Source organism: Oncorhynchus masou, chromosome 1 (genome assembly GCF_036934945.1).
Source record: "Oncorhynchus masou masou isolate Uvic2021 chromosome 1, UVic_Omas_1.1, whole genome shotgun sequence".
NCBI classification, from domain to species: domain Eukaryota; kingdom Metazoa; phylum Chordata; class Actinopteri; order Salmoniformes; family Salmonidae; genus Oncorhynchus; species Oncorhynchus masou.
In genome coordinates this window covers 2182464-2208503 of record NC_088212.1, presented here as the reverse complement: position 1 = coordinate 2208503, position 26040 = coordinate 2182464, and the positions used below count along the sequence as shown (strand labels likewise).

Here is a 26040-nt window from a genome sequence, read left to right as displayed (position 1 = left end):
TAGGGAGGCTATATACAGTAGAGAGGCTATATACAGTAGAGAGGCTATATACAGTAGGGAGTCTATATACAGTAGAGATTCTATATACAGTAGGGAGGCTATATACAGTAGAGAGGCTATATACAGTAGAGAGGCTATATACAGTAGGGAGTCTATATACAGTAGAGATTCTATATACAGTAGGGAGGCTATATACAGTAGAGAGGCTATATACAGTAGAGAGGCTATATACAGTAGAGAGGCTATAAAAGTGGAGAGGCTATATACAGTAGAGAGGCTATATACAGTAGAGAGGCTATATACAGTAGGGAGTCTATATACAGTAGAGAGGCTATATACAGTAGGGAGGCTATATACAGTAGGGAGGCTATAACAGTAGAGAGGCTATATACAGTAGAGAGGCTATATACAGTAGGGAGGCTATAACAGTAGAGAGGCTATATACAGTAGAGAGGCTATATACAGTAGAGAGGCTATATACAGTAGAGAGGCTGTATACAGTAGAGAGGCTACATACAGACACCAGTTAGTCAGGCTGATTGAAGTAGTATGTACATGTAGATATAGTTAAAGTGACTATGCATATATGATGAACAGAGAGTAGCAGTAGTGTAAAAGAGGGGGGTGGCGAGACACAATGCAGATAGCCCAGTTAGCCAATGTGTGGGAGCACTGGCTGGTCGGGCCAAGTGAGGTAGCATGTACATTAATGTATAGTTAAAGTGAATATGCATATATAATAAACAGAGAGTAGCAGCAGCGTAAAAGAGGAGTTGGGGGGTGGGGGGGAACACAATGCAAATAGAGGTGTTGGGTGTGGGGGTGGGGGTGGGGTTGGGTGTGGGGGCGGGGTTACTGACCTCCTGAATCAGCGACGAGGAGACGCCACCGATACCGACACTTGAATTTCCCAGCTTCCTCTCTGGCGACCTGCTTTGTCCTGACTGAACACATTTTAAAGGATGAAACAGATGATGATCTCTTCAGTGGAGGAGAAGGAAAAAAAACAACCTGACCACAACCTGACTACACACTGACCACAACCTGACTACACACTGACCACAACCTGACTACACACTGACCACAACCTGACTACACACTGACCACAACCTGACCACAACCTGACTACACACTGACCACAACCTGACCACAACCTGACTACAACCTGACCACAACCTGACCACAACCTGACCACAACCTGACCACAACCTGACTTCACACTGACCACAACCTGACCACAACCTGACTACACACTGACCACAACCTGACTACACACTGACCACAACCTGACCACAACCTGACTACACACTGACCACAACCTGACCACACACTGACCACAACCTGACCACACACTGACCACAACCTGACCACAACCTGACTACACACTGACCACAACCTGACCACAACCTGACCACACACTGACCACAACCTGACCACACACTGACCACAACCTGACCACAACCTGACCACAACCTGACCACACACTGACCACAACCTGACCACAACCTGACCACACACTGACCACAACCTGACCACAACCTGACCACAACCTGACTACACACTGACCACAACCTGACCACAACCTGACTACACACTGACCACAACCTGACCACAACCTGACCACAACCTGACCACAACCCGACCACAACCTGACTACACACTGACCACAACCTGACCACAACCTGACTACACACTGACCACAACCTGACCACAACCTGACTACACACTGACCACAACCTGACCACAACCTGACTACACACTGACCACAACCTGACCACAACCTGACCACAACCTGACCACAACCCGACCACAACCTGACTACACACTGACCACAACCTGACCACAACCTGACTACACACTGACCACAACCTGACCACAACCTGACTACACACTGACCACAACCTGACCACAACCTGACTACACACTGACCACAACCTGACCACAACCTGACTACACACTGACCACAACCTGACCACAACCTGACCACACACTGACCACACACTGACCACAACCTGACTACACACTGACCACAACCTGACCACAACCTGACTACACACTGACCACAACCTGACCACAACCTGACTACACACTGACCACACACTGACCACAACCTGACCACAACCTGACCACAACCTGACCACAACCTGACTACACACTGACCACAACCTGACCACAACCTGACTACAACCTGACCACAACCTGACCACAACCTGACCACAACCTGACTACAACCTGACCACAACCTGACCACAACCTGACCACAACCTGACCACAACCTGACTACAACCTGACCACAACCTGACCACAACCTGACTTCACACTGACCACAACCTGACCACAACCTGACTACAACCTGACCACAACCTGACCACACACTGACCATACCCTGACCACACACTGACCACAACCTGAAACCAACCTGACCACACACTGACCACAACCTGACCACACACTGACCACAACCTGACCACAACCTGACCACACACTGACCACACACTGACCACACACTGACCACAACCTGACCACAACATGACTACACACTGACCACAACCTGACCACAACCTGACCACAACTTGACTACAACCTGACCACACACTGACCACAACCTGACCACACACTGACCACACACTGACCACAACCTGACTACACACTGATCACAACCTGACTACACACTGACCACAACCTGACAACAACCTGACCACACACTGACCACACACTGACCACAACCGGACCACACACTGACCACAACCTGACCACACACTGACCACACACTGACCACAACCGGACCACACACTGACCACAACCTGAACACAACCTGACCACACACTGACCACAACCTGACCACACACTGACCACACACTGACCACACACTGACCACAACCTGACTACACACTAACCACATACTGACCATACCCTGACCACACACTGACCACACACTGACCACACACTGACCACAACTGGACCGCACACTGACCACACACTGACCACACACTGACCACAACCTGACCACACACTGACCACACACTGACCACAACCTGACCACACACTGACCACACACTGACCACAACCTGACCACAACCTGGCCACAAACATTCAGTCCCCACCATGGATCTAATAGGAACAGCCCACTTTAATATAAAGGGAAGGGAAATTAAAATGTATAGGCTGCTGAGAAAAGTTTACCACATTCCGCACTAACAGACAATTATGATAAAACAAAATGGAGTCTATTTGGGTAAGATCGTTCAACATAAACATGAACAAAAACTAAATCATAATTTTACTATAATGATATTGTCTTTCAACAAAGTGTATCATTCCAAAATACATTTAAATATGTAATATGCAATACTTACCACAAACGTACCCCGGGGGGGATAAAGATGCTAAATGAACGTAAAGAGTGTAGCATGGAGCTAGTTCATGAATGTAAAGTGTGTAGCATGGAGCTAGTTCATGAATGTAAAGAGTGTAGCATGGAGCTAGTTCATGAATGTAAAGAGTGTAGCATGGAGCTAGTTCATGAATGTAAAGTGTGTAGCATGGAGCTAGTTCATGAATGCAAAGAGTGTAGCATGGAGCTAGTTCATGAATGCAAAGAGTGTAGCATGGAGCTAGTTCATGAACGTAAAGAGTGTAGCATGGAGCTAGTTCATGAATGTGAAGAGTGTAGCATGGAGCTAGTTCATGAATGCAAAGAGTGTAGCATGGAGCTAGTTCATGAATGTAAAGAGTGTAGCATGGAGCTAGTTCATGAATGATTTTGACTCTTCAAACATACCAGAGTCGCTATATGCGATCCCTGACTCTGCTTCTGGTACGCAAGCTATTTTAATTAGTTCCCCGCATCCAGTGCAGGCAGGAGGGATTGTTAATTGCGCTACCGAACTGCCCCTAATCAAAACTAAACAAAACGGCCTAAACCCAGCCGTCAGAAAACACAGAAAATTTAACTTTTTTCAGTGTGTCAATCACTCTCGAGTCATCTGGGACCCACGAGCTAAGCCCAAGGGACTACTAGGGGGGCACTTGAACATTCGTAGTGTCATTCCAAAAAGTGATCAAATTCAACATCTACTCACAGACTCCAACCTTGACTTTCTCTGCCTCTCAGAGACATGGCTCCATAAACACTCTCCATATGCTGCTTTGATTGTGCCTGGCTACAATGTTTTCAGGAGAGACAGGATTGAAGGAAGAGGAGGGGGTGTGATGATTTACATTAAAGAACATATCCGATGTAAACAAATTGAGTGGTCATGTGATAATGAACTAGAATGTATTGGCCTGAACGTTACACTGTCTCCCCAAATGTCTTTTACCCTCATTGGAATGTATAGGCCACCTTCCACCAAAAGTGTGTTTTTGATCAGTTTAATACCATGCTTAGGGAATGTGATTTTGGGAAAGAGGTCATCTTAATGGGAGATTTTAACATTAATTATGAAGACAAGTGTTGTAGGAAAACCCTCAAACGGATCACTAATACCTTTGACCTTACACAGCTAGTTAAAGGGCCAACCAGGGTGACTTGTTGCTCTAAAACACAGATTGATTTGGTGTTCAGTAATAAACCAGAGAGAGTGACTAAATCATTCAATATGGTTACTGGGCTGTCTGATCATAATCTGACACTTATAGCCAGAAAGCTGTCTAAGAGCAGGTTTAACCTCTCTACTGTTAGAAAGCCGGATCAACTCAGAATACCTAAGAGTGAATTAAACTACTTTGAAAAAGCAATTAAGGGAATAAACTGGAATGATCTCTTGTCCTATACAGACGTGGAAGCTGATAGTCAGGTTTTTCTATCCACAATCCAGACTACAATAAATGGCTTCCTAAAGAAAATCAAATCCAAACCTGGCCAAAAGAGCACTCTTCCTTGGCTAAATGGAGAAATCTGGAAATTGATGAAAGAATGAGATTATGCTCTAAAAATAGCCCTAAAATCTAAATTAGAGCATGACAGACGTAGGTTTACCATGTTGAGAAATAAGGTGATGAAAGAAATCACAGGCCAAGGCAAACTTTTTTATTAACATAATTGGTGAAGCAAAGGGAAATTCTAAATTGATATGGGATAATCTAAAAAAGTTAACAGGGAAAGACCATAGTAACACTGCAAAAAGACTAGAAATCATGGTGAATAACAATCTAACACAGGATGCAGTCGAAATAGCAATAGCCTTCAATTCCTACTTTATTGACTCTGTCAGGGTACTGACACAGAACCCCTCCACCGGTTTCTTGGGCTCAGTGCTAGTGAATGACACTCAACCTGTCTTCATCATAAGGGAGGTTTCTGAGTCAAAGGTGAACAAGGTGATTAGCTCACTAAAGAACTCTAAAGCCAAAGATGTGTTTGGGATGGACTCTACCTTTCTTAAAAACTACAAAGAGTCACTCATTGGCCCCATTACTAAGGTCACCAACACATCTATTGGTCTCGGTGTGTTTCCAAGGGTATGGAAGTCGGCCATAATAACGGCCATCTTTAAATCAGGCGACCCTGCTGACGTGAGTAACTACAGGCCCATTAGTATACTACCTGTGGTGTCAAAGGTTGTTGAAAAGTGTGTAGCAGAACAACTGATTGCCCACCTCAACAACAGCCCCTTCACATTACACTCCATGCAGTTTGGCTTCAGAGCGAAACACTCCACAGAAACGGCCAACTGCTTTCTTCTGGAAAATGTGAAGTCCAAGATGGACAAAGGGGGTGCTGTTGGGGCTGTGTTTCTGGACCTAAGGAAGGCTTTTGATAATGTTAACCATGAGATTCTCATCACAAAATTGTCAAAGTTCAACTTTTCCCCTGATGCCTTGAGATGGATGAAATCATACCTTGAAGGCAGAACTCAGTGTGTCAGAGTGAGCAATGAGCTGTCGCCCTATCGTAGCTATGATGTGGGCGTGCCCCAAGGGTCAATACTGGGGCCCCTCCTGTTCAGCCTGTACATTAATGATCTGCCTTCTGTCTGTACTGGGTCTGAAGTTCAAATGTATGCAGATGATACAGTGATATATGTGCATGCAAAGAGCAAACAACAAGCTGCACAAGAACTCAGAAAAAAACTGTTTGCATGTTCTTCACAAAGAGGGCAACAGATGCTACTGAGCCAGATGTCTATGTGTCAGGGGAGAAGCTCCAGGTGGTATCCGATTTTAAGTACCTTGGCATCATACTTGATTCCAACCTCTCTTTTAAAAAGCATGTGAAAAAGGTAATTCAAATAACTAAATTCAACCTAGCTAATTTCCGATTTATACGAAATTGTTTGACTACAGAGGTAGCAAAACTGTACTTCAACTCTATGATACTCCCCCACTTAACATACTGCTTGACTAGTTGGGCCCAAGCTTGCTGTACAACATTAAAACCTATTCAGTCTGTCTACAAACAGGCTCTCAAAGTGCTTGATAGGAAGCCCAATAGCCATCATCATTGTCACATCCTTAGAAAGCATGAGCTCTTGAGTTGGGAAAATCTTGTGCAATACACCGACGCATGTCTTGTATTCAAGATCCTTAATGGCCTGGCTCCCCCTCCACTCAATATTTTTGTTAAACAGAAAACCCAGACATATGGCAGCAGATCCACAAGGTCTGCCATGAGAGGTGACTGTATAGTTCCCCTAAGGAAAAGCACCTTTAGTAAATCTGCATTCTCTGTGAGAGCTTCCCATGTCTGGAATACACTGCCATCAGACACACATAACTGCACCACATATCAAACTTTCACAAAATGCTTGAAGACATGGCTAAAGGTCAATCAGATTTGTGAACATGGTCCCTAGCTGTGTGTTGCCGCTTTCCATGTTGTCTGTTGTCTGTAGCTTGTGAGGTGTGGAAACACTTTGTTGCTTTTATGAATTTTGTCTTGCTGCTTTTTGCTCTATGTTGCTCTGTCTGTATGCTACGTCTTGCTTGTCCTATGTTGCTATGTCTTGCTTGTTCTATGTTGCTATTGTCTATATTGTAATTGTTTTTAATAACCTGCCCAGGGACTGCGGTTGAAAATTAGCCGGCTGGCTAAAACCGACACTTTTACTGAAACGTTGATTAATGTGCACTGTCCCTGTAAAAATAAAAATAAACTCAACTCAACGTAAAGTGTGTAGCATGGAGCTAGTGCATGCGAAACCATTCAATGTGGATGATGTTAGATGTCTCAGCAACAGGAAGGAGGAGTGATAACAGACACATGACAGGAAGAGAGAGACCATCCTGAGCTCATTGAAAGGGATCTTTATTTGCATTGGGATGGTAGCACATTGTTGGTAGCACACACTCTTTTGTTTGTTTGTTTGTTTGTTTCTCTCTCTCTCTCTCTCTCTCTCTCTCTCTCTCTCTCTCTAATAAAGATGAACAGTAAACATTACACTCACAGAAGTTCCAAAAGAATAAAGACATTACAAATGTAAAATAATGTACAGTTGAAGTCGGAAGTTTACATACACTTAGGTTGGAGTCATTTTTCAACCATTCCACTAATTTCTTGTTAACAAACTATAGTTTTGGCAAGTCGGTTAGGACATCTACTTTGTGCATGACACAAAAAAAAATCCAACATTTGTTTACAGACAGATTACTTCACTTATAATTCACTGTATCACAATTCCAGTGGGTCAGAAGTTTACGTACACTAAGTTGACTGTGCCTTTAAATATGATGTCATGGCTTAAGAAACTTCTGAAAGGCTAATTGACAACTTTTGAGTCAATTGGAGGTGCACCTGTGGATGTATTTCAAGGCCTACTTTCAAACTCAGTGCTTCTTTGCTTGACATCATGGGAAAATCAAAAGGAATCAGCCAAGACCTCAGAAAAAAAAATTGATTGCATCATGAGGTAGGAAAATTATGTGGATATATTGAAGCAACATCTCAAGACATCAGTCAGGAAGTTAAAGCTTGGTTGCAAATGGGTCTTCCAAATGGACAATAACCCCAAGCACACTTCCAAAGTTGTGGCAAAATGGCTTAAGGACAACAAAGTCAAGGTATTGAAGTGGCCATCACAAAGCCCTGACCTCAATCCTATAGAACATTTGTGGGCAGAACTGAAACAGCATGTGCGAGCAAGGAGGCCTACAAACCTGACTCAGTTACACCAGCTCTGTCAGGAGGAATGGGCCAAAATTCACCCAACTTATTCTGGGAAGCTTGTGGAAGGCTACCCGAAACGTTTGACCCAAGTTAAACAAGTTAAAGGCAATGCTACCAAATACTAAATGAGTGTATGGAGATTTCTGACCCACTGGGAATGTGATGAAAGAAATAAAAGCTGAAATAAATCATTCTCTCTTACTATTATTCTGACATTTCACATTCTTAAAATAAAGTGGTGATCCTAACTGACCTAAGACAGGGAATTTTTTACTGGGATTAAATGTCAGGAATTGTGGAAAAGCTGTGTTTAAATGTATTTGGCTAAGGTGTATGTAAATCTCCGATTTCAACTGTACAGTTATTATCTCTCTATTATCTCTCTCTGTTTGTCTTTATCTATTATCTCCATTCATCCAGTGTTTTTAGCCAGATATAGTTCAAGCATACAGCAGAGTAGCAGACAGGGGTGTTATGAAATAGAAGGTGTTAGTCAGAGGGCTTAACACGAGGTTCATTCATTTATGTTACACCCGACAGACAGGCAGACAGACAGGCAGAATGGCCAGCCCAGTGGACCAGATATACAGCAGGAGCAGATTACCCTCAATAATATACAAGATAATACAATATAACGTAATACTATATTTAAGCCATAAGGCCTGTGGAGGTGGGGTATATGGCCAATATACCACGGCTAAGTGCTGTTCTTAAGCATGACTAGGGTTGCACATTTTGGAGAATATTCAGAGGTGGAAACTCTCCGTGGGAATTAACGGGAATATATGGGAATTAACGGGAATATATGGGAATTAACGGGAATATATGCAAATTAATATATTAAAAGCATTTAAGTGTCAATGTTTTTTTGCATTGGATATATTTATCACATCGTATGGAGACAGAATTATGAACCTTTTACCTCATCATAAGTAGACATCATTACAAATTATAAAATCCTTCCAATAGAAATTGGAGGACCAATTTCTATTGGAAGGAGGACCATGTGCGGTTGCCATCGATAAGCTGTCTGATTCATCATTTACACCTCGGATAAGAAGTAGAGGGACTTTTGTCAGAGGTTACTTGTCGTGAGCGCTGAGGGAACTTTATGCACTTGGCCAGATGATTCTGCATCTTTGTTGCATTCTTCACATATGATTTGGCACAGTATTTGCAATTGTACACAGCTTTTCCTTCTACGTTAGCTGCAGTGAAATGTCTCCACACATCAGATAGTGCCCGTGGCATTTTCCTGTAAAGATGAGAAAAAATGAGTAAAACAAAACAACAAATACAATTACATGTACAGATAAATAGTTAAGCAGTTAGATTAAACAACTCCTTTTTAAGATAAATGTTTTAAAATTAAATATGCATGGAAACAGGTGAATTAACACTCCTCAGTTAGCAGGCTGAAGCTAGCTAAAACCCACATGGTAGCAAAAATGAACTAGCAGAAATTGTTAACATGTTAGAAATGATTTAAACACACTTTGCTGTAGGCTACTATTTACTAGATAACAAACAAATGTCATATATGTCATATAAAAAATATTCCCCCACCCAGTATTGTAATCATAACTTACCAGGAAGCATGTAGTCCTTGGCTCAGACAGTGTTGTACTGAGGGCTCAATAGCGGCAGGGTAGCCTAGTGGTTAGAGCATTGGACTAGTAACCGGAAGGTTGTAAGTTCAAACCCCCCAGCTGATGAGGTACAAATCTGTTGTTCTGCCCCTGAACAGGCAGTTAACCCACTGTTTCCAGGCCGTCATTGAAAATAAGAATTTGTTCTTAACTGACTTGCCTAGTTAAATAAAGATAAAATAAGAAATAGCATCTCATTAGTGTGCAAGATCTTGAGAATCAGCTGTCCATGTGATGGAAGAATGTACTGTGCATGCAGAGGGTTGCAATTCCAATGAATTGGGGATAGTTTAACCAACATATACCACAAAACCAAGAATTGCCTATAATATATAAGACAATCTAATATAAGATAATATTATTATGGAAATAAGATAATATCGTCAATAAGATATACATACAAGTAGTGCACGTAGCACACACCTTCCAGCGCAACAAACACACACACTACAACCCGGTTCCGGGTTGGAGCGAGCGGTCGCATCTACACTTCGGTCCGCAGGTAGTATAACTTTTCATTACATTTTTCATTACATTTCATTATAGTACAACGGTTTGATTTGTCTAATCTTAGCAATTTCTTCTTAGCTAGCTACATAGCCGTCTTTGTATCAAAGATAATTGCGTAATTATCGTATTTTGTCGTCCTAACGTAGTCTACACTGCTATCTGCCCAGCAGCTAGCTAAGCAGCTAGCTAACGTCCACTGTCCACCAGCACTGTAGAAACTATTACACTCAACTGAACGACTCGATTAGTGAAGTGTTAGCTAGCTACATAGTTGTCTTTGCTGTCTTCGTATCCAAGATAATTGTGTAGTTTAGAGTGTGTAGACTTAGAGTGATTATCTTAATTTACCGAGGTTAGCTAGCCAGCTATTTGTCGTCCTTAACGTAGGAGATGCTGCTAGCTAGCTAGCCAACAGCTAGCCAACCTCTACCGAATAGAACTTCAACTAACTTCCGCTTCGCTCCACAGGTAGTATCACATTTTCATTTCACTTCATTACAGTACAACGGTTTGATTTGTTTGATCGTAGCTAGCTAGCTACATAGCCGTCTTTGTATCTAAGACAATTGTGTAGTCTAGAGCGATTTTCTAGGTTAGCTAGCCAGCTATTGTCGTTCTTTTAACGTAACGTAACGCAATCAACACTGCTAGCTAGCCAGCTAGCCCCCGAATAGCAGCACTGTAGAAACTATTACACTCGACGGAACGACTTGATTAGTGTAGTGTCAACATCGCAGCCACTGCCAGCTAGCCTACAAAGTCAACAACGCAGCCACTGCCAGCTAGCCTACTCCAGCAGTACTGTATCATTTCAATCATTTTAGTCAATAAGATTCTTGCTACGTAAGCTTAACTTTCTGAACATTGAGACGTGTAGTCCACTTGTCATTCCAATCTCCTTTGCATTAGCGTAGCCTCTTCTGTAGCCTGTCAACTATGTGTCTATCTATCCCTGTTCTCTCCTCTCTGCACAGACCATACAAACGCTCCACACCGCGTGGCCGCGGCCACCCTAATCTGGTGGTCCCAGCGCGCACGACCCACGTGGAGTTCCAGGTCTCCTGTAGCCTCTGGAACTGCCGATCTGCGGCCAACAAGGCAGAGTTCATCTCAGCCTATGCCTCCCTCCAGTCCCTCGACTTCTTGGCACTGATGGAAACATGGATCACCACAGATAACACTGCTACTCCTACTGCTCTCTCTTCGTCCGCCCACGTGTTCTCGCACACCCCGAGAGCTTCTGGTCAGCGGGGTGGTGGCACCGGGATCCTCATCTCTCCCAAGTGGTCATTCTCTCTTTCTCCCCTTACCCATCTGTCTATCGCCTCCTTTGAATTCCATGCTGTCACAGTTACCAGCCCTTTCAAGCTTAACATCCTTATCATTTATCGCCCTCCAGGTTCCCTCGGAGAGTTCATCAATGAGCTTGATGCCTTGATAAGCTCCTTTCCTGAGGACGGCTCACCTCTCACAGTCCTGGGCGACTTTAACCTCCCCACGTCTACCTTTGACTCATTCCTCTCTGCCTCCTTCTTTCCACTCCTCTCCTCTTTTGACCTCACCCTCTCACCTTCCCCCCCTACTCACAAGGCAGGCAATACGCTCGACCTCATCTTTACTAGATGCTGTTCTTCCACTAACCTTATTGCAACTCCCCTCCAAGTCTCCGACCACTACCTTGTATCCTTTTCCCTCTCGCTCTCATCCAACACTTCCCATACTGCCCCTACTCGGATGGTATCGCGCCGTCCCAACCTTCGCTCTCTCTCCCCCGCTACTCTCTCCTCTTCCATCCTATCATCTCTTCCCTCTGCTCATACCTTCTCCAACCTATCTCCTGATTCTGCCTCCTCAACCCTCCTCTCTTCCCTTTCTGCATCCTTTGACTCTCTATGTCCCCTATCCTCCAGGCCGGCTCGGTCCTCCCCTCCCGCTCCGTGGCTCGACGACTCATTGCGAGCTCACAGAACAGAGCTCCGGGCAGCCGAGCGGAAATGGAGGAAAACTCGCCTCCCTGCGGACCTGGCATCCTTTCACTCCCTCCTCTCTACATTTTCCTCCTCTGTCTCTGCTGCTAAAGCCATTTTCTACCACTCTAAATTCCAAGCATCTGCCTCTAACCCTAGGAAGCTCTTTGCCACCTTCTCCTCCCTCCTGAATCCTCCTCCCCCCCTCCCTCTCTGCAGATGACTTCGTCAACCATTTTGAAAAGAAGGTCGACGACATCCGATCCTCGTTTGCTAAGTCAAACGACACCGCTGGTTCTGCTCACACTGCCCTACCCTGTGCTCTGACCTCTTTCTCCCCTCTCTCTCCAGATGAAATCTCACTTCTTGTGACGGCCGGCCGCCCAACAACCTGCCCGCTTGACCCTATCCCCTCCTCTCTTCTCCAGACCATTTCCGGAGACCTTCTCCCTTACCTCACCTCGCTCATCAACTCATCCCTGACCGCTGGCTACGTCCCTTCCGTCTTCAAGAGAGCGAGAGTTGCACCCCTTCTGAAAAAACCTACACTCGATCCCTCCGATGTCAACAACTACAGACCAGTATCCCTTCTTTCTTTTCTCTCCAAAACTCTTGAACGTGCCGTCCTTGGCCAGCTCTCCCGCTATCTCTCTCAGAATGACCTTCTTGATCCAAATCAGTCAGGTTTCAAGACTAGTCATTCAACTGAGACTGCTCTTCTCTGTATCACGGAGGCGCTCCGCACTGCTAAAGCTAACTCTCTCTCCTCTGCTCTCATCCTTCTAGACCTATCGGCTGCCTTCGATACTGTGAACCATCAGATCCTCCTCTCCACCCTCTCCAAGTTGGGCATCTCCGGTGCGGCCCACGCTTGGATTGCGCCCTACCTGACAGGTCGCTCCTACCAGGTGGCGTGGCGAGAATCTGTCTCCTCGCCACGCGCTCTCACCACTGGTGTCCCCCAGGGCTCTGTTCTAGGCCCTCTGCTATTCTCGCTATACACCAAGTCACTTGGATCTGTCATAACCTCACATGGTCTCTCCTATCATTGCTATGCAGACGACACACAATTAATCTTCTCCTTTCCCCCTTCTGATGACCAGGTGGCGAATCGCATCTCTGCATGTCTGGCAGACATATCAGTGTGGATGACGGATCACCACCTCAAGCTGAACCTCGGCAAGACGGAGCTGCTCTTCCTCCCGGGGAAGGACTGCCCGTTCCATGATCTCGCCATCACGGTTGACAACTCCATTGTGTCCTCCTCCCAGAGCGCTAAGAACCTTGGCGTGATCCTGGACAACACCCTGTCGTTCTCAACCAACATCAAGTCAACAAGGCTGAATGGCAGCCACAAACAGGCCCACTGAGTCAACAAGGCTGAATGGCAGCCACAAACAGGCCCACTGAGTCAACAAGGCTGAATGGCAGCCACAAACAGGCCCACTGAGTCAACAAAGCTGAATGGCAGCCACAAACAGGCCCACTGAGTCAACAAAGCTGAATGGCAGCCACAAACAGGCCCACTGAGTCAACAAGGCTGAATGGCAGCCACAAACAGGCCCACTGAGTCAACAAGGCTGAATGGCAGCCACAAACAGGCCCACTCAGTCAACAAGGCTGAATGGCAGCCACAAACAGGCCCACTGAGTCAACAAGGCTGAATGGCAGCCACAAACAGGCCCACTGAGTCAACAAGGCTGAATGGCAGCCACAAACAGGCCCACTGAGTCAACAAAGCTGAATGGCAGCCACAAACAGGCCCACTCAGTCAACAAGGCTGAATGGCAGCCACAAACAGGCCCACTGAGTCAACAAGGCTGAATGGCAGCCACAAACAGGCCCACTGAGTCAACAAGGCTGAATGGCAGCCACAAACAGGCCCACTGAGTCAACAAAGCTGAATGGCAGCCACAAACAGGCCCACTGAGTCAACAAGGCTGAATGGCAGCCACAAACAGGCCCACTGAGTCAACAAAGCTGAATGGCAGCCACAAACAGGCCCACTCAGTCAACAAGGCTGAATGGCAGCCACAAACAGGCCCACTGAGTCAACAAAGCTGAATGGCAGCCACAAACAGGCCCACTGAGTCAACAAGGCTGAATGGCAGCCACAAACAGGCCCACTGAGTCAACAAGGCTGAATGGCAGCCACAAACAGGCCCACTGAGTCAACAAGGCTGAATGGCAGCCACAAACAGGCCCACTGTCAACAAAGCTGAATGGCAGCCACAAACAGGCCCACTGAGTCAACAAAGCTGAATGGCAGCCACAAACAGGCCCACTGAGTCAACAAGGCTGAATGGCAGCCACAAACAGGCCCACTGAGTCAACAAGGCTGAATGGCAGCCACAAACAGGCCCACTGAGTCAACAAGGCTGAATGGCAGCCACAAACAGGCCCACTGAGTCAACAAGGCTGAATGGCAGCCACAAACAGGCCCACTGAGTCAACAAAGCTGAATGGCAGCCACAAACAGGCCCACTCAGTCAACAAGGCTGAATGGCAGCCACAAACAGGCCCACTGAGTCAACAAGGCTGAATGGCAGCCACAAACAGGCCCACTGAGTCAACAAGGCTGAATGGCAGCCACAAACAGGCCCACTGAGTCAACAAAGCTGAATGGCAGCCACAAACAGGCCCACTGAGTCAACAAGGCTGAATGGCAGCCACAAACAGGCCCACTGAGTCAACAAAGCTGAATGGCAGCCACAAACAGGCCCACTCAGTCAACAAGGCTGAATGGCAGCCACAAACAGGCCCACTGAGTCAACAAGGCTGAATGGCAGCCACAAACAGGCCCACTGAGTAAACAAGGCTGAATGGCAGCCACAAACAGGCCCACTGAGTCAACAAGGCTGAATGGCAGCCACAAACAGGCCCACTGAGTCAACAAGGCTGAATGGCAGCCACAAACAGGCCCACTGAGTCAACAAACCTGAATGGCAGCCACAAACAGGCCCACTGAGTCAACAAACCTGAATGGCAGCCACAAACAGGCCCACTGAGTCAACAAGGCTGAATGGCAGCCACAAACAGGCCCACTGAGTCAACAAGGCTGAATGGCAGCCACAAACAGGCCCACTGAGTCAACAAGGCTGAATGGCAGCCACAAACAGGCCCACTGAGTCAACAAGGCTGAATGGCAGCCACAAACAGGCCCACTGAGTCAACAAGGCTGAATGGCAGCCACAAACAGGCCCACTGAGTCAACAAAGCTGAATGGCAGCCACAAACAGGCCCACTGAGTCAACAAAGCTGAATGGCAGCCACAAACAGGCCCACTGAGTCAACAAGGCTGAATGGCAGCCACAAACAGGCCCACTGAGTCAACAAGGCTGAATGGCAGCCACAAACAGGCCCACTGAGTCAACAAGGCTGAATGGCAGCCACAAACAGGCCCACTGAGTCAACAAAGCTGAATGGCAGCCACAAACAGGCCCACTGAGTCAACAAGGCTGAATGGCAGCCACAAACAGGCCCACTGAGTCAACAAGGCTGAATGGCAGCCACAAACAGGCCCACTGAGTCAACAAGGCTGAATGGCAGCCACAAACAGGCCCACTGAGTCAACAAGGCTGAATGGCAGCCACAAACAGGCCCACTGAGTCAACAAAGCTGAATGGCAGCCACAAACAGGCCCACTCAGTCAACAAGGCTGAATGGCAGCCACAAACAGGCCCACTGAGTCAACAAGGCTGAATGGCAGCCACAAACAGGCCCACTGAGTCAACAAGGCTGAATGGCAGCCACAAACAGGCCCAATGAGTCAACAAAGCTGAATGGCAGCCACAAACAGGCCCACTGAGTCAACAAGGCTGAATGGCAGCCACAAACAGGCCCACTGAGTCAACAAAGCTGAATGGCAGCCACAAACAGGCCCACTCAGTCAACAAGGCTGAATGGCAGCCACAAACAGGCCCACTGAGTCAACAAGGCTGAATGGCAGCCACAAACAGGCCCACTGAGTCAACAAGGCTGAATGGCAGCCACAAACAGGCCCACTGAGTCAACAAGGCTGAATGGCAGCCACAAACAGGCCCACTGAGTCAACAAAGCTGAATGGCAGCCACAAACAGGCCCACTCAGTCAACAAGGCTGAATGGCAGCCACAAACAGGCCCACTGAGTCAACAAGGCTGAATGGCAGCCACAAACAGGCCCACTGAGTCAACAAGGCTGAATGGCAGCCACAAACAGGCCCACTGAGTCAACAAGGCTGAATGGCAGCCACAAACAGGCCCACTGAGTCAACAAGGCTGAATGGCAGCCACAAACAGGCCCACTGAGTCAACAAGGCTGAATGGCAGCCACAAACAGGCCCACTGAGTCAACAAGGCTGAATGGCAGCCACAAACAGGCCCACTGAGTCAACAAGGCTGAATGGCAGCCACAAACAGGCCCACTGAGTCAACAAGGCTGAATGGCAGCCACAAACAGGCCCACTGAGTCAACAAGGCTGAAAGTATCTGCATGTGCCATGTGTTCTGTATATGAAGATCAAGGCAGCCAAATGGTACCTTGTCCCCTATCTATAGTATAGTGCACCATGGGCCCTGATCAAAAGTAGTGCACTATACAGGGAATAAGGTAGATTTTGGAAGTCATAGCAGGTTAACTTTTCCCTGCTGCTGTTTGTTATAAAGTACATTAAACAACTTATAGAACAGGAACTAAGACTGTTTAAGTACATTAATCAACTTATAGAACAGGAACTAAGACTGTTTAAGTACATTAAACAACTTATAGAACAGGAACTAAAACTGTTTAAGTACATTACACAACTTATAGAACAGGAACAAAACTGTACATTACATTTTATCTCCTGGGTGTGTGTCACTGAGAAGGCAGTGGGAAGTGGATAGCAGTCTGTCTCCTCTTCAGTGGATAGCAGAGTCTGACTCCTCTTCAGTGGATAGCAGTCTGACTCCTCTTCAGTGGATAGCAGTCTGTCTCCTCTTCAGTGGATAGCAGAGTCTGTCTCCTCTTCAGTGGATAGCAGTCTGTCTCCTCTTCAGTGGATAGCAGTCTGTCTCCTCTTCAGTGGATAGCAGTCTGTCTCCTCTTCAGTGGATAGCAGAGTCTGTCTCCTCTTCAGTGGATAGCAGTCTGTCTCCTCTTCAGTGGATAGCAGTCTGTCTCCTCTTCAGTGGATAGCAGTCTGTCTCCTCTTCAGTGGATAGCAGTCTGTCTCCTCTTCAGTGGATAGCGGAGTCTGTCTCCTCTTCAGTGGATAGCAGTCTGTCTCCTCTTCAGTGGATAGCAGTCTGTCTCCTCTTCAGTGGATAGCAGTCTGACTCCTCTTCAGTGGATAGCAGAGTCTGTCTCCTCTTCAGTGGATAGCGGAGTCTGTCTCCTCTTCAGTGGATAGCAGTCTGTCTCCTCTTCAGTGGATAGCAGTCTGTCTCCTCTTCAGTGGATAGCAGTCTGACTCCTCTTCAGTGGATAGCAGAGTCTGTCTCCTCTTCAGTGGATAGCAGTCTGTCTCCTCTTCAGTGGATAGCGGAGTCTGTCTCCTCTTCAGTGGATAGCAGTCTGTCTCCTCTTCAGTGGATAGCGGAGTCTGTCTCCTCTTCAGTGGATAGCAGTCTGACTCCTCTTCAGTGGATAGCAGAGTCTGACTCCTCTTCAGTGGATAGCAGTCTGACTCCTCTTCAGTGGATAGCAGTCTGTCTCCTCTTCAGTGGATAGCAGTCTGTCTCCTCTTCAGTGGATAGCAGTCTGACTCCTCTTCAGTGGATAGCAGTCTGTCTCCTCTTCAGTGGATAGCAGTCTGTCTCCTCTTCAGTGGATAGCAGTCTGTCTCCTCTTCAGTGGATAGCGGAGTCTGTCTCCTCTTCAGTGGATAGCAGTCTGTCTCCTCTTCAGTGGATAGCAGAGTCTGACTCCTCTTCAGTGGATAGCAGTCTGTCTCCTCTTCAGTGGATAGCAGTCTGTCTCCTCTTCAGTGGATAGCGGAGTCTGACTCCTCTTCAGTGGATAGCAGTCTGACTCCTCTTCAGTGGATAGCAGTCTGACTCCTCTTCAGTGGATAGCAGTCTGTCTCCTCTTCAGTGGATAGCAGAGTCTGACTCCTCTTCAGTGGATAGCAGTCTGACTCCTCTTCAGTGGATAGCAGTCTGTCTCCTCTTCAGTGGATAGCAGTCTGTCTCCTCTTCAGTGGATAGCGGAGTCGGTCTCCTCTTCAGTGGATAGCGGAGTCTGTCTCCTCTTCAGTGGATAGCGGAGTCTGTCTCCTCTTCAGTGGATAGCAGTCTGACTCCTCTTCAGTGGATAGCGGAGTCTGTCTCCTCTTCAGTGGATAGCAGTCTGTCTCCTCTTCAGTGGATAGCAGTCTGTCTCCTCTTCAGTGGATAGCAGTCTGACTCCTCTTCAGTGGATAGCAGTCTGACTCCTCTTCAGTGGATAGCAGTCTGTCTCCTCTTCAGTGGATAGCAGAGTCTGTCTCCTCTTCAGTGGATAGCAGAGTCTGTCTCCTCTTCAGTGGATAGCAGTCTGTCTCCTCTTCAGTGGATAGCAGAGTCTGTCTCCTCTTCAGTGGATAGCAGAGTCTGTCTCCTCTTCAGTGGATAGTAGTCTGTCTCCTCTTCAGTGGATAGCAGTCTGACTCCTCTTCAGTGGATATCAGTCTGACTCCTCTTCAGTGGATAGCAGAGTCTGACTCCTCTTCAGTGGATAGCAGAGTCTGTCTCCTCTTCAGTGGATAGCAGTCTGTCTCCTCTTCAGTGGATATCAGTCTGACTCCTCTTCAGTGGATAGCAGAGTCTGACTCCTCTTCAGTGGATAGCAGAGTCTGTCTCCTCTTCAGTGGATAGCGGAGTCTGTCTCCTCTTCAATGGATATCAGTCTGTCTCCTCTTCAGTGGATAGCAGAGTCTGACTCCTCTTCAGTGGATAGCGGAGTCTGTCTCCTCTTCAGTGGATAGCGGAGTCTGTCTCCTCTTCAGTGGATAGCGGAGTCTGTCTCCTCTTCAGTGGATATCAGTCTGTCTCCTCTTCAGTGGATAGCAGTCTGTCTCCTCTTCAGTGGATAGCGGAGTCTGTCTCCTCTTCAGTGGATAGCAGTCTGTCTCCTCTTCAGTGGATAGCGGAGTCTGACTCCTCTTCATAGGATAGCAGAGTCTGACTCCTCTTCAGTGGATAGCAGTCTGTCTCCTCTTCAGTGGATAGCAGTCTGTCTCCTCTTCAGTGGATAGCGGAGTCTGACTCCTCTTCAGTGGATAGCAGTCTGACTCCTCTTCAGTGGATAGCAGTCTGACTCCTCTTCAGTGGATAGCAGTCTGACTCCTCTTCAGTGGATAGCAGTCTGACTCCTCTTCAGTGGATAGCAGTCTGACTCCTCTTCAGTGGATAGCAGTCTGTCTCCTCTTCAGTGGATAGCAGAGTCTGACTCCTCTTCAGTGGATAGCAGTCTGACTCCTCTTCAGTGGATAGCAGAGTCTGTCTCCTCTTCAGTGGATAGCGGAGTCTGTCTCCTCTTCAGTGGATAGCAGAGTCTGTCTCCTCTTCAGTGGATAGCGGAGTCTGTCTCCTCTTCAGTGGATAGCGGAGTCTGTCTCCTCTTCAGTGGATAGCAGTCTGACTCCTCTTCAGTGGATAGCGGAGTCTGTCTCCTCTTCAGTGGATAGCAGTCTGTCTCCTCTTCAGTGGATAGCAGTCTGTCTCCTCTTCAGTGGATAGCAGTCTGACTCCTCTTCAGTGGATAGCAGTCTGTCTCCTCTTCAGTGGATAGCAGTCTGTCTCCTCTTCAGTGGATAGCAGAGTCTGTCTCCTCTTCAGTGGATAGCAGAGTCTGTCTCCTCTTCAGTGGATAGCAGTCTGTCTCCTCTTCAGTGGATAGCAGAGTCTGTCTCCTCTTCAGTGGATAGCAGAGTCTGTCTCCTCTTCAGTGGATAGCAGAGTCTGTCTCCTCTTCAGTGGATAGTAGTCTGTCTCCTCTTCAGTGGATAGCAGAGTCTGACTCCTCTTCAGTGGATATCAGTCTGACTCCTCTTCAGTGGATAGCAGAGTCTGACTCCTCTTCAGTGGATAGCAGAGTCTGTCTCCTCTTCAGTGGATAGCGGAGTCTGTCCCCTCTTCAATGGATATCAGTCTGTCTCCTCTTCAGTGGATAGCAGAGTCTGACTCCTCTTCAGTGGATAGCGGAGTCTGTCTCCTCTTCAGTGGATAGCGGAGTCTGTCTCCTCTTCAGTGGATAGCGGAGTCTGTCTCCTCTTCAGTGGATATCAGTCTGTCTCCTCTTCAGTGGATAGCAGAGTCTGTCTCCTCTTCAGTGGATAGCGGAGTCTGTCTCCTCTTCAATGGATATCAGTCTGTCTCCTCTTCAGTGGATAGCAGAGTCTGTCTCCTCTTCAGTGGATAGCAGAGTCTGTCTCCTCTTCAGTGGATAGCGGAGTCTGTCTCCTCTTCAATGGATAGCAGTCTGTCTCCTCTTCAGTGGATAGCAGTCTGTCTCCTCTTCAGTGGATAGCAGTCTGTCTCCTCTTCAGTGGATAGCAGTCTGTCTCCTCTTCAGTGGATAGCAGTCTGTCTCCTCTTCAGTGGATAGCAGTCTGTCTCCTCTTCAGTGGATAGCAGTCTGTCTCCTCTTCAGTGGATAACAGAGTCTGTCTCCTCTTCAGTGGATAACAGAGTCTGTCTCCTCTTCAGTGGATAACAGAGTCTGTCTCCTCTTCAGTGGATAGCAGTCTGTCTCCTCTTCAGTGGATAGCAGTCTGTCTCCTCTTCAGTGGATAGCAGTCTGACTCCTCTTCAGTGGATAGCAGAGTCTGTCTCCTCTTCAGTGGATAGCAGTCTGTCTCCTCTTCAGTGGATAGCAGAGTCTGTCTCCTCTTCAGTGGATAGCAGTCTGTCTCCTCTTCAGTGGATAGCAGTCTGTCTCCTCTTCAGTGGATAGCAGAGTCTGACTCCTCTTCAGTGGATAGCAGTCTGTCTCCTCTTCAGTGGATAGCAGTCTGTCTCCTCTTCAGTGGATAGCGGAGTCTGACTCCTCTTCAGTGGATAGCAGTCTGACTCCTCTTCAGTGGATAGCAGTCTGACTCCTCTTCAGTGGATAGCAGTCTGTCTCCTCTTCAGTGGATAGCAGAGTCTGACTCCTCTTCAGTGGATAGCAGTCTGACTCCTCTTCAGTGGATAGCAGTCTGTCTCCTCTTCAGTGGATAGCAGTCTGTCTCCTCTTCAGTGGATAGCGGAGTCGGTCTCCTCTTCAGTGGATAGCGGAGTCTGTCTCCTCTTCAGTGGATAGCGGAGTCTGTCTCCTCTTCAGTGGATAGCAGTCTGACTCCTCTTCAGTGGATAGCGGAGTCTGTCTCCTCTTCAGTGGATAGCAGTCTGTCTCCTCTTCAGTGGATAGCAGTCTGTCTCCTCTTCAGTGGATAGCAGTCTGACTCCTCTTCAGTGGATAGCAGTCTGTCTCCTCTTCAGTGGATAGCAGTCTGGCTCCTCTTCAGTGGATAGCAGAGTCTGTCTCCTCTTCAGTGGATAGCAGAGTCTGTCTCCTCTTCAGTGGATAGCAGTCTGTCTCCTCTTCAGTGGATAGCAGAGTCTGTCTCCTCTTCAGTGGATAGCAGAGTCTGTCTCCTCTTCAGTGGATAGTAGTCTGTCTCCTCTTCAGTGGATAGCAGAGTCTGACTCCTCTTCAGTGGATATCAGTCTGACTCCTCTTCAGTGGATAGCAGAGTCTGACTCCTCTTCAGTGGATAGCAGAGTCTGTCTCCTCTTCAGTGGATAGCGGAGTCTGTCCCCTCTTCAATGGATATCAGTCTGTCTCATCTTCAGTGGATAGCAGAGTCTGACTCCTCTTCAGTGGATAGCGGAGTCTGTCTCCTCTTCAGTGGATAGCGGAGTCTGTCTCCTCTTCAGTGGATAGCGGAGTCTGTCTCCTCTTCAGTGGATATCAGTCTGTCTCCTCTTCAGTGGATAGCAGAGTCTGTCTCCTCTTCAGTGGATAGCGGAGTCTGTCTCCTCTTCAATGGATATCAGTCTGTCTCCTCTTCAGTGGATAGCAGAGTCTGTCTCCTCTTCAGTGGATAGCAGAGTCTGTGTCCTCTTCAGTGGATAGCGGAGTCTGTCTCCTCTTCAATGGATAGCAGTCTGTCTCCTCTTCAGTGGATAGCAGTCTGTCTCCTCTTCAGTGGATAGCAGTCTGTCTCCTCTTCAGTGGATAGCAGTCTGTCTCCTCTTCAGTGGATAGCAGAGTCTGTCTCCTCTTCAGTGGATAGCGGAGTCTGTCTCCTCTTCAATGGATATCAGTCTGTCTCCTCTTCAGTGGATAGCAGAGTCTGACTCCTCTTCAGTGGATAGCGGAGTCTGTCTCCTCTTCAGTGGATAGCGGAGTCTGTCTCCTCTTCAGTGGATAGCGGAGTCTGTCTCCTCTTCAATGGATAGCAGTCTGTCTCCTCTTCAGTGGATAGCAGTCTGTCTCCTCTTCAGTGGATAGCAGTCTGTCTCCTCTTCAGTGGATAGCAGTCTGTCTCCTCTTCAGTGGATAGCAGAGTCTGTCTCCTCTTCAGTGGATAGCGGAGTCTGTCTCCTCTTCAATGGATATCAGTCTGTCTCCTCTTCAGTGGATAGCAGAGTCTGACTCCTCTTCAGTGGATAGCGGAGTCTGTCTCCTCTTCAGTGGATAGCGGAGTCTGTCTCCTCTTCAGTGGATAGCGGAGTCTGTCTCCTCTTCAGTGGATATCAGTCTGTCTCCTCTTCAGTGGATAGCAGTCTGTCTCCTCTTCAGTGGATAGCGGAGTCTGTCTCCTCTTCAGTGGATAGCAGTCTCTCTCCTCTTCAGTGGATAGTGGAGTCTGACTCCTCTTCATAGGATAGCAGAGTCTGACTCCTCTTCAGTGGATAGCAGTCTGACTCCTCTTCAGTGGATAGCAGTCTGTCTCCTCTTCAGTGGATAGCGGAGTCTGACTCCTCTTCAGTGGATAGCAGTCTGACTCCTCTTCAGTGGATAGCAGTCTGACTCCTCTTCAGTGGATAGCAGTCTGACTCCTCTTCAGTGGATAGCAGTCTGACTCCTCTTCAGTGGATAGCAGTCTGTCTCCTCTTCAGTGGATAGCAGAGTCTGACTCCTCTTCAGTGGATAGCAGTCTGACTCCTCTTCAGTGGATAGCAGAGTCTGTCTCCTCTTCAGTGGATAGCGGAGTCTGTCTCCTCTTCAGTGGATAGCGGAGTCTGTCTCCTCTTCAGTGGATAGCGGAGTCTGTCTCCTCTTCAGTGGATAGCGGAGTCTGTCTCCTCTTCAGTGGATAGCAGTCTGACTCCTCTTCAGTGGATAGCGGAGTCTGTCTCCTCTTCAGTGGATAGCAGTCTGTCTCCTCTTCAGTGGATAGCAGTCTGTCTCCTCTTCAGTGGATAGCAGTCTGACTCCTCTTCAGTGGATAGCAGTCTGTCTCCTCTTCAGTGGATAGCAGTCTGTCTCCTCTTCAGTGGATAGCAGAGTCTGTCTCCTCTTCAGTGGATAGCAGAGTCTGTCTCCTCTTCAGTGGATAGCAGTCTGTCTCCTATTCAGTGGATAGCAGAGTCTGTCTCCTCTTCAGTGGATAGCAGAGTCTGTCTCCTCTTCAGTGGATAGCAGAGTCTGTCTCCTCTTCAGTGGATAGTAGTCTGTCTCCTCTTCAGTGGATAGCAGAGTCTGACTCCTCTTCAGTGGATATCAGTCTGACTCCTCTTCAGTGGATAGCAGAGTCTGACTCCTCTTCAGTGGATAGCAGAGTCTGTCTCCTCTTCAGTGGATAGCGGAGTTTGTCCCCTCTTCAATGGATATCAGTCTGTCTCCTCTTCAGTGGATAGCAGAGTCTGACTCCTCTTCAGTGGATAGCGGAGTCTGTCTCCTCTTCAGTGGATAGCGGAGTCTGTCTCCTCTTCAGTGGATAGCGGAGTCTGTCTCCTCTTCAGTGGATATCAGTCTGTCTCCTCTTCAGTGGATAGCAGAGTCTGTCTCCTCTTCAGTGGATAGCGGAGTCTGTCTCCTCTTCAATGGATATCAGTCTGTCTCCTCTTCAGTGGATAGCAGAGTCTGTCTCCTCTTCAGTGGATAGCAGAGTCTGTCTCCTCTTCAGTGGATAGCGGAGTCTGTCTCCTCTTCAATGGATAGCAGTCTGTCTCCTCTTCAGTGGATAGCAGTCTGTCTCCTCTTCAGTGGATAGCAGTCTGTCTCCTCTTCAGTGGATAGCAGTCTGTCTCCTCTTCAGTGGATAGCAGTCTGTCTCCTCTTCAGTGGATAGCAGTCTGTCTCCTCTTCAGTGGATAGCAGTCTGTCTCCTCTTCAGTGGATAGCAGTCTGTCTCCTCTTCAGTGGATAACAGAGTCTGTCTCCTCTTCAGTGGATAACAGAGTCTGTCTCCTCTTCAGTGGATAACAGAGTCTGTCTCCTCTTCAGTGGATAGCAGTCTGTCTCCTCTTCAGTGGATAGCAGTCTGTCTCCTCTTCAGTGGATAGCAGTCTGACTCCTCTTCAGTGGATAGCAGAGTCTGTCTCCTCTTCAGTGGATAGCAGTCTGTCTCCTCTTCAGTGGATAGCAGAGTCTGTCTCCTCTTCAGTGGATAGCAGTCTGTCTCCTCTTCAGTGGATAGCAGTCTGTCTCCTCTTCAGTGGATAGCAGAGTCTGACTCCTCTTCAGTGGATAGCAGTCTGTCTCCTCTTCAGTGGATAGCAGTCTGTCTCCTCTTCAGTGGATAGCGGAGTCTGACTCCTCTTCAGTGGATAGCAGTCTGACTCCTCTTCAGTGGATAGCAGTCTGACTCCTCTTCAGTGGATAGCAGTCTGTCTCCTCTTCAGTGGATAGCAGAGTCTGACTCCTCTTCAGTGGATAGCAGTCTGACTCCTCTTCAGTGGATAGCAGTCTGTCTCCTCTTCAGTGGATAGCAGTCTGTCTCCTCTTCAGTGGATAGCGGAGTCGGTCTCCTCTTCAGTGGATAGCGGAGTCTGTCTCCTCTTCAGTGGATAGCGGAGTCTGTCTCCTCTTCAGTGGATAGCGGAGTCTGTCTCCTCTTCAGTGGATAGCAGTCTGTCTCCTCTTCAGTGGATAGCAGTCTGTCTCCTCTTCAGTGGATAGCAGTCTGACTCCTCTTCAGTGGATAGCAGTCTGACTCCTCTTCAGTGGATAGCAGTCTGTCTCCTCTTCAGTGGATAGCAGTCTGTCTCCTCTTCAGTGGATAGCAGAGTCTGTCTCCTCTTCAGTGGATAGCAGAGTCTGTCTCCTCTTCAGTGGATAGCAGTCTGTCTCCTCTTCAGTGGATAGCAGAGTCTGTCTCCTCTTCAGTGGATAGCAGAGTCTGTCTCCTCTTCAGTGGATAGTAGTCTGTCTCCTCTTCAGTGGATAGCAGAGTCTGACTCCTCTTCAGTGGATATCAGTCTGACTCCTCTTCAGTGGATAGCAGAGTCTGACTCCTCTTCAGTGGATAGCAGAGTCTGTCTCCTCTTCAGTGGATAGCGGAGTCTGTCCCCTCTTCAATGGATATCAGTCTGTCTCATCTTCAGTGGATAGCAGAGTCTGACTCCTCTTCAGTGGATAGCGGAGTCTGTCTCCTCTTCAGTGGATAGCGGAGTCTGTCTCCTCTTCAGTGGATAGCGGAGTCTGTCTCCTCTTCAGTGGATATCAGTCTGTCTCCTCTTCAGTGGATAGCAGAGTCTGTCTCCTCTTCAGTGGATAGCGGAGTCTGTCTCCTCTTCAATGGATATCAGTCTGTCTCCTCTTCAGTGGATAGCAGAGTCTGTCTCCTCTTCAGTGGATAGCAGAGTCTGTGTCCTCTTCAGTGGATAGCGGAGTCTGTCTCCTCTTCAATGGATAGCAGTCTGTCTCCTCTTCAG

General features: G+C 47.6%; 1 protein-coding gene across 4 annotated transcripts in view; it reads right to left on the bottom strand.

The window, feature by feature from the left end:
- The window catches only part of LOC135508019 (AT-rich interactive domain-containing protein 3A-like), a 193320-nt gene that overhangs the window by 143875 nt on the left and 23405 nt on the right, over nucleotides 1–26040 (bottom strand). For 2 of the 4 annotated variants that reach the window (XM_064927941.1, XM_064928019.1), the window contains exon 3: nucleotides 861–944. The exons of the other annotated variants lie outside the window; for them this stretch is intronic. In XM_064927941.1, coding sequence (XP_064784013.1) covers nucleotides 861–944 — 84 coding nt within the window. The remainder of the gene's footprint in view (nucleotides 1–860; nucleotides 945–26040) is intronic. 4 annotated transcript variants of the gene reach the window in all.